The sequence below is a fragment of the Oncorhynchus tshawytscha genome, linkage group LG06 (genome assembly GCF_018296145.1).
Source record: "Oncorhynchus tshawytscha isolate Ot180627B linkage group LG06, Otsh_v2.0, whole genome shotgun sequence".
NCBI lineage: Eukaryota > Metazoa > Chordata > Actinopteri > Salmoniformes > Salmonidae > Oncorhynchus > Oncorhynchus tshawytscha.
Genome location: NC_056434.1, coordinates 46,951,437 through 46,961,072, shown reverse-complemented (window position 1 = coordinate 46,961,072; position 9,636 = coordinate 46,951,437). Strand labels below are relative to the sequence as shown.

General features: G+C 42.1%; 1 protein-coding gene across 2 annotated transcripts in view; it reads right to left on the bottom strand.

Annotated features, from left to right (window-relative positions):
• Nucleotides 1–1,152: 1,152 nt before the first annotated feature.
• LOC112252632 (ankyrin repeat domain-containing protein SOWAHC) overlaps nucleotides 1,153–9,636 on the bottom strand; it is a 60,982-nt gene continuing 52,498 nt past the window's right edge. For both annotated transcript variants that reach the window (XR_002953868.2, XM_024424054.2), the window contains 2 exons: nucleotides 2,294–2,389; nucleotides 1,153–2,019 (listed from right to left, as the gene is read on the bottom strand). Coding sequence is in view for 1 of the 2 variants with exons in the window: in XM_024424054.2 (XP_024279822.1) it covers nucleotides 1,814–2,019; nucleotides 2,294–2,389 (302 nt within the window). In the remaining variant the exon portion in view is untranslated. The remainder of the gene's footprint in view (nucleotides 2,020–2,293; nucleotides 2,390–9,636) is intronic.

Sequence of the window (9,636 nt, the reverse complement as noted above, 5' to 3'; positions counted from 1 at the left end):
TCAACCACCCAGTTTATTATACCCGTTATATTACTTTGCATTACTTTCATGAAAAAAAAATCTAAAAATCGCAACGTTTGTTTGACAGTCGGAGCGAGCAACGCGAGCCGCATGCGCTCTACCAACGATAGTCTACTTACTAACGCAGGTTTGATCACGAGTTTCTCCTTTCATCTGTGACGCTGCTTTCCTGTGCTAGTCTACAAGGGCTGCACTGTCATATGGGCTGCTTAAGTAGCCATAGAACTACATGAGAAAACAGTTGGATGGGAGACCAAAGGGTAGCTGTAGATAGATACATTCTCCAGTAACAGGTGCTGCCCAGCCGATTGTTTTTTTTTGTCTGAGAGTGGATATAACGTTGAAGAACTGACGTTGTTTGAATGGTAGACATTCAACATATTTTATTCAAGGTTTGTCTATGTTGAAATGTAGTTACCATGATGACATAATCCTGTGGTCCCAATTTCATTCTCAAAACCGCAGCTGATTACTTTTTCAAATCCAACGTAGTTTCCACGTAGATTGTATGTCACAATACATTGACAAATTGCATTGAAACAATGTTGATTCAACGAGTTGGTGCCCAGTGGAATCCAATCATGAATGCAAGGAGAGCGTTCATAAATCTAATACACTTCTGAAAATATATATCAACAAAGGTAAAAGCGAGAGTAGCTAGCTATACTGAACACGCAACAATTTCATTGATATTACTGAGTTACAGTTCATATGAGGAAATCAGTCAATTGAAATAAATTAATTGGGCCCTAATCTATAGATTTCACATGACTGGGAATACAGATATGCATCTGTTGGTCACAGATACAGGTCTCCAATGGGCATCAGGATCTCGTCAAGGTATTTTTGTGCATTCAAGTTGACATCAATAACATGCAAGTTCTCTGTAGCTTATGCCTGCCCGAGTACCATAACTCGACCGCCACCATAGGGCACTCATTGACATTAGCAAACCGCTCACCCACACAACGCCATTCACGTGGTCTCCGGTTGTGAGGCGGGTTGGACGTACTGTTAAATTCTCTAAAACAACATTATGGTAGAGAAATGAACATTATATTCTCTGGCAACAGCTCTGGTGCACATTCCTGCAGTCAGCACGCCAATTGCACGCTCCCTCAAAACTTGAGACACCTGTGGCATTGTGATGTGTGATAAAAATCAGCATTTTAGAGTGGCCTTTTATTGTCTCCAGCACAAGGCGTACCTGTGTAATTTATTATAATGTTAACTATTATTTAACTAGGCAAGTCAGTTAAGAACAAATTCTTATTTACAATGACATCCTACCCTGACCAAACCTGGATAACACTGGGCCAATTGTGAATTATCTTGGCAAAGGAGAAATGCTCACTAACAGGGATGTTAACAAATTTGTGCACAAAATTTGAGAGAAATATTATTTTTGTGCATATGGAATATTTCTGGGATCTTTGATTTCAGCTCATTAAAAAAATGGGACCAACACTTTACATGTTGCGTTCATATTTATGTTCAGTGTACATGCTAAATTCCATAGTAAGGAGAGAGACCTGTGCCAGACAGTTGAACAACTTTAACTTTCAATCAATCAAATCCTTTTGTGCTTCTCTGAAGTGACCAATCATACTTTATAGCCATGATATAGCCATGATCGTAATAGAAAAATAAGATTACGTCCCAAATGGCACCCTATTCCCTACATGGTTCACTCCTTTTGTGTGTGTGTGTGTGTATATATATATATATGCACTATATAGGGAATAGGGTGCCATTTGGGATGCAAAATAAAATAATTATTATCTATCTTTAATCAGAAATGATCTCCATAGAGCTGTGGGGATTGGAAGCTGTGGAAGTCTATACTGGATGGGGAGCGGGGGGGCCGTGGGGTCTGAGGCGCAGTCCCAAACTCCAGGTTGTTGAGGTTCCCCTGGCTCCGCGAGCGAGAGAGGAGCAGAGAGGGTAGGTTGGTGTAGCGCTGGACCTTTCTTCCTCCTTTTGATGACCATTTCCCACCTGAGAGGGGGAGGACCAAAAAGGCATGTTTCATCAGTATCGGCATGCCATGGTCTACAGAAAGCGAGAGGACACATGAAAGGACACTTGCAACCCATTAATTACAACAGCTCTACTCAAACTATACCAAACTACACCATTAGTGGATGAGACGCCTGAAACAACACCACCCACTATGCCTACTACATGGATTGACTAACTGTTGTGGTGGATGTGGTGTTCCACTTAGCTACAAGAGGAAACCACAGGAAGGCCACACAGTAAAAGCACTTACATGACTGCGAGCCTGGTTTGTTGAACACATCAGCATTGCCACTCCAGTAATGGGCTGCAAGCTTGCCATGGTAGTCCCTGATGTTAGTTCTGGCATCTGATCAAATGGGGAAGAAGATATTTTCTGTATATCGATACTTAGACATACAGTGAGGCCCAAAAGTATTGGGACAGTGACAATTGTTTGCAGTTGTTTTGGGTCTGTACTCCAACACTTTGAAATTATACAATGACTATGAGGTTAAAGTGCAGACTATCAGCTTTAATTTGATGGTATTTTCCCCCGATATGGATGAACATCTCAAATTAAAGCTGACAGTGTGCACTTTAACCTCATAGATATTGTAGAATTTCAAATCCAAAGTGTTGGAATACAGAGCCAAAACAACACAAAAATGTGTCACTGCCCCAATACTTTCTGAGCTCACTGTGCAAGACACTAGATTTTGAACATATCTGACTTGCAAAGTCAGGAGATCATTTGATATGGTCCCAATAATTCATTTATTTACATATAAATCCATTCATAACATGCAAAATAGCAAATAATATGATAGTGTATTCCCTAAATCCCTCACTCACACACACACACAGTAGACTAGAAACTAGGCTAGAGGCAGTTCAGCTGGCTCATACTGTAGGCCAGCAGCACTAATGGTTTTGAGTCGTATCTCAAACTGTCAGTGAGTGAACAGGAGTGAAGGACACAGGAGCGACTTGCTCCTCAGCTCCTGTATCTGACGTTTTTTTAAAGAAGTACCTGTGGGGTGTCATTAAAACTCATCTCCACAGTGTGATGGGCGGGAGGTGGTGCGGTCTCTGGCTATTGGCCCCGTGTTTTCCCACAATGCTCATCACTGTTACACTCTTGTGTACGGAGGCTCTCAACTGGGAGGGGAGCCTCCACCACCAATACCTGAGAGCCTCATTAAGAAATAGCTTGTTGGCTAGCAGGAAGATGGGCTGAAAACTCCCCCTCCACTCTCCTTTTTACTTTCCTCTTTTCCTCCTCCATTCCCTTCCACAATGGAGCGGCTGAGTGAGAGGGAGGGAGAGAGAGGCCCCCAGGGACTCTGGAGAAAGGCGGCAGGTAATTATCTGAGATAACATGCAGTGGAGGAGAGGGAATTGTGCTTTTGAGAGGAGGGCGGGCAGAGAGAGAGTGACTGAGAGAAAGGTCAGCAGCTCCTCTATTCTTTCTGAAGGCAAATCAACAGCCTGTAATACCTCTTCAGAATGAATGACACAGGATCCACCGATTTTAAAACGTCTCATTCTGTATTCAGGTTCTCTCCCTCTCGCTGCAGACGCACAGTTACCATCTGCCAGCCCTGCCAATCCAATCTGAATGAATAAGGGTGTGCTGTGTCTGCTTTGATTGCCATTTTGGGGCTGCTTGATGCAAAACAGCATTTAAACCTCTCATGACCATATGCAGATGAGGGGCAAGTCCCCCCTGTCCATGTAATCTTATTAATTGTGATCTAAAAGGCAAAACTGATCCTAAAACAGCTCTCTTACTCCGAGATGCTTAATACATACAGTCCTAGGGCACTGTAGATAAAAACAGGCCAAGGGTAAACAATATGTCCATTGGTATAGTTTCAGAAAGGAATGCCAAAAAGTCAATCTATTGGATAATATAATATAAACATGAGTATTATGAAGATCATCCTGTCTGTGTAATTGATGCAAATTCCTGTTATTTGTTGATTGGACTGTGAATATGATACATTTACAATAGTTGGGTAAAAAAACTGTAAATTCAGTCAGAGTACTTATTTCCCCCCACAAATGTACATGATACTGTAGATGTACATATCTGTGTAGACCAAGCAATTATAAAGCAGTTTAAATGAGGTAGAGGGCCCACAGAGGTTGTTTTCTCGCTCACACAGAGACAGTAATGGATGTGTAACTGACTCTGTTCATTACCGACAGTTTCCTCCTACTGACACTCCCTTGCAGCTCTGGTAAACAAGAGTTAGACAACTACTGCTGCGTGTCTGTCTGCAGAGACTCACCTATCTCTCTACAGTGCCTTCAGAAAGTATTCACACCCCTAGTCTTTTCCCACATTTTTGTTGTGTTACAAAGTGCGTTTAAAATGGATTTAATTGTTGTTGTTTTTTTGTCAAAGACCTACTCAAAATACTAACATTTGTAAAGACAATTATGAAAAATAAAACGCTAATATATCTTGATTAGATAAGTATTCAACCCCGAGTCAATATACACTATACATACAAAAAGTATGTTGATACCCCTTCAAATGAGTGGATTCAGCTATTTCAGCCACACCCGTTGCTGATAGGTGAAAAAAACAAAGCACACAGTCATGCAGTCTACATTGACAAACACTGGCAGTAGAATGACCTTACTGAAGAGCTCAGTGATTTTCAACGTGACACCGTCATAGGATGCCACCTTTCCAACAACTTAGTTTGTCAAATGTCTGCCCTGCTAACCTGCCCTGGTCAACTGAAAGTGCTGTTATTGTGAAGTGGAAATGTCTAGGAGCAACAACGTCTCAACCGCGAAGTGGTAGGCCACACAAGCTCAACAAATGCGATTGGCGAGGGCTGAAGCGCGTAAAAATCGCCTAGTTCCAAACTGGCTCTGGAAGCAATGTCAGCACAAGAACTGTTCATCGGGAGCTTCAGATGCACACAAGCCTAAGATAACCATGTGCAATGCCAAGAGTTGGCTGGAGTGGTGTAAAGCTCGCCACCATTGGACTCTGCAGTAATGGAAACGCGTTCTCTGGAGTGATCTGGCAGTCAGACGGACCAATCTGGATTTGACGGATGACAAGAAAACACTACCTGCCCCAATGCATAGTGACAACTGTAAAGTTTGATGGAGGAGGTATAGTGGTCTGGGGCTGTTTTTCATGGTTCTGGCTAGACCCCTAAGTTCCAGTGAAGAGAAATCTTAACGCTACAGCATACAATTACATTCTAGACAATTCTGTGCTTCCAACTTTGTGGCAACAGTTTGGGGAAGGCCCTTTCCTGTTTCAGCTTGACATTGCCCCCATACACAAAGCGAGGTCCGTACAGAAATGCTGTGTCGGGAAGAGTGTGGAAGAACTTGACCGGCCTGCACAGAGCTCTAACCTCAATCCCATCGAACACCTTTGGGATGAATTGGAATGCCGACTGTGAGCCAGGCCGAACCGCCCTACATCAGTGCCCGACCTCACGAATGCACTTGTTGCTGAATGGAAGCAAGTCCCCGCAGAAATGTTACAACATCTGGTGGATAGCTTTCGCAGAAGAGTGGAGGCTGTTATAGCAGTAAAGGTGGGACCAACATTTTGGTAATGTAGTGTATGTTAGAATCCCTTTGGCAGCGATTACAGCTGTAAATCTTTATGGGTACGTCTCTAAGAGCTTTCCACACCTGGATTGTGCAACATTTGCCCTTTATTATTTTCAGAGTTCTTCAACTCTGTCAAATTAGTTGTTGATCATTGTAGGATGACCATTTTCAGGTCTTAACTTAGATTTTCAAGCAGAAAAAACTAACTCGGCCACTCAGGAACGTTCACTTTCTTCTTGGTAAGCAACTCCAGTGTAGATTTGGCCTTGTGTTTTAGGTTATTGTCCTGCTGAAAGGTGAATTCATCTTCCAGTGTCTGGTGGAGAGCAGACTGAACCTCCTCTAGTATTTTGCCTGTACTTAACTCCATTCCGTTTATTTTTTTATCCTGAAAAACTCCCCAGTCCTTAATGATTACAAGCATAGCCACCACTATGCTTGAAAATATGGCGAGTGGTACTCAGTAATGTGTTATATTGGATTTGCCCCAAACATAAGTTAAAAACGCTGCTGCTTCTTTATGGAACCAAACTCTTTCAAAACTTTTTAAAGAGACCGGCCCGTAAATGGAGGCAAGTCTGAATCGCGTGAGGGTGACAGACAGTCAATTGACAGTCATGTCGGGGAATGTTTGGAGAGTAATCTGGCGAGCCTAGCTATACATTTAGCTGGCTATCTACCTTGAAAGGCAATAACAGAAAAGCTTAAAAGATATGGACTCTGGTAGAAATCTACGCAGTGGTGAGAAAAGCATGGAGCCGAATTTATCAAAGAAAGAAAGTGCCAATAGCATGGAGCCGAATTTATCAAAGAAAGTGCCAATAGCACGGAGCCGAATTTATCAAAGAAAGTGCCAATAGCACGGAGCCGAATTCATCAAAGAAAGTGCCAATAGCACGGAGCCGAATTTATCAAAGAAAGTGCCAATAGCACAAAGGTGCCAGCCGAATTTATCAAAGAAAGTGCCAATAGCATGGAGCCGAATTTATCAAAGAAAGTGCCAATAGCATGGAGCCGAATTTATCAAAGAAAGTGCCAATAGCATGGAGCCGAATTTATCAAAGAAAGTGCCAATAGCACAGAGCCGAATTTATCAAAGAAAGTGCCAATAGCATGGAGCCGAATTTATCAAAGAAAGTGCCAATAGCATGGAGCCGAATTTATCAAAGAAAGTGCCAATAGCATGGAGCCGAATTTATCAAAGAAAGTGCCAATAGCACAGAGCCGAATTTATCAAAGAAAGTGCCAATAGCATGGAGCCGAATTTATCAAAGAAAGTGCCAATAGCATGGAGCCGAATTTATCAAAGAAAGTGCCAAAAGCATGGCTAATCTCATGACGGAGATAAGGAGTCTAGGTACAAAAATAAAAAAGATGATGGACGAAATGAAGCTTAGTATTGAAAAAGGAATGAAAAGTAAAGTTGATAATCATACACCTTTGCTGACTCAACTGGAGAATAATAACAAGTAGCTACAAGACCACATAGCTCTTGAAGTTGGATGTCTGGAGTCCCGTGTATAATTCCTAGGATCTGGGAGTATAGGTGCTGCCAAAACAACAAAGTTCTATCATGTTTGCTGGACTTCCAGCTGATGAAAACGAGGACCTAAATCTCCAAAGTGAACCAGTTGACGTCGGTAGGCCTTAGGATGCGAAACAGAGGTGATTGCAGTTGAGAGGATGAGGGGCAGAGGTAAAGGTCCCGGGGTTGTGAAGGTGGCGTGACGGTCCGTGAAGGAAAAAGTGTCTCTGTTATGAAACAAAAAGAAGCTGCGAGGCCATCCTGATTATGACAAAGTCTTCCTTCGATCAGCCAAGTCCCACACCGATCACCTGAACTTCAAGAAGCTGCTGAGGGAAATACCAGGAGGAAAGGACTATTTCGTCATGGGAAGCGGATGGGTCATGAAACGAGATCAACCAGAGGGACAATGTGGACAAGGACATGGGGTGGACAGACCTACTACATACTGAGGGGCTTCCCATCCCCTACGAGATTCGATTTCAAATCCGCATTGAAATGTTAACGGATGGACTACCTTAAACAATAAATTACAAATAACGATACTAAAATACTTAAACCCAGACAATATCTCAATAAATGAAAAGCATTTGCATCTGCAAGAAACTATTGATATTGGAGGGTATGTAATGGCATGGACTCAACATCAAAACTAATGTGAAATCCCCCAGAGGCTCTGCGGGAATGGGAATATGTGTAAAGTTTGATATGATGAATGCAAATAAAATTGAAATGATCAATAAAGCCATAGAAGGAATTATTGATTTGTGCTTTGAACATAGGGAGCCAGAATATTGTTTTCTTGTGTTTTCATGCAATTTGCCACCTGAACAGTCCACATGGGGTAGAGATGCATCCTCCCCCTATAGTAAATGGTTAAGTCAAGTACACCTATATACAGAAGCAGATGCTATTTACATACACTACTGGTCAAAAGTTTTAGAACACCTATTCTCATTTGTTGTTCTTTATTTTTACTATTTTCTACAATGTAAAATAATAATGAAGACATCAAACCTATGAAATAACACATATGGAATAATGTAGTAACCAAAAAAGTGTTAAACAAATCAAAAATATATTTTATATTTGAGATTCTTCATATAGCAACCCTTTGCCTTGATGACAGCTTTGCACACACTTTGCACAAACAGGTACTATGTCCATAACAGAGCAGTACGTTACTTTTTAGGTGTCCATACGTTTGCACCTGTACCTGCAATAACTGGGGACATGGGCTGGGAACCCTGTGAGGTGAGATGGAAGGCATGTATGGTGAGACTTTGGAATAGACTGTTGGACATGCCAACTGCCAGAATAGCTAGTCAAGTTTTTCAATGAGATCTATCCATAGGTGGAGCCTGGGGCAATTGAAATGTCTGACCTTTTTCAACAGTCTGACTGTGAACATCTGTACGAAAACCAAATTAAGGGAGACATAGATATGATTAAAAAACTGTTGATGCAATATGAAAAAAAAAATGGGTGGAGGAGATTAATCATAAACCCAAATTGAGAACCTTTTGTTTGATTAAGGGTGAATTTGTGTGTGAGAGATATGTTATGTATAACCTACCTAAAAGCAAGAGATCGCTATGTGCACAGGTAAGATCAGGGATATTGCCTCTGCGTATTGAAACAGGTCAGTATTGTGGTGAAATGGAAGAGAAAAGCCTATGTAACTATTGTGACCTCAAAAAAATAGAGAATGAAACTCATTTTATCCTCTATTGCCCTTTCTACCACAATATACGCTTGCTCTTATTCTAGAAAGAACACCAGGTATACCCTGGTATTCTGTGGCTGAGAGATGAGGAGTACCTGAAATGTTTTTTTGTCCATTGTGTATTTCCGTTTGCAGAATATTTAGATAAAGCATTCACACACATCGCCACAAGCTCACATTACCCTCAAAGTAATGGCCTTGCTGAAAAATCGATGCAGATTGCATGGACAAAGCAAATGCAGACAAGATGGACCCCTACTTCTGTCTCCTTGAATGCTGAATCACTCCAGCTGACAACTTCAAATCACCAGCCCAGCTATTGATGAGCAGCAGAGTTCGCTCAATCCTTCCCAGCACCAACCAGCAGCTGTAGTCTGAAATCATCAGCTACAAGGAAGTCCATGCAAAACGTGCACAGAAACAACACCACCAAAAGCGATCCTACAACAGGTCAGCTAGACCACTGCCACCACTGAACGGCGGAGAGTCAGTTAGAATCCAGGAGCATGGCCTCTGGAGGCCAGCAGTCGTCATCCAGCCAGCTGACACAACATTCATATCACGTCCGCACCGCAGAAGGAGCGGTGTACCGCCGCAATTTTCGTCACCTACTGAACACAAAAGAACAACACACTGACGAGATTAACTGTTTCCCTGAAAGAGAACGCGATGGACTAAACACACACACACACAGCACAACATACACCATACTTACCTGCAACACCACAAGAACTGTTGACTGACACAGAAGCATGCTCAGCTTCATATC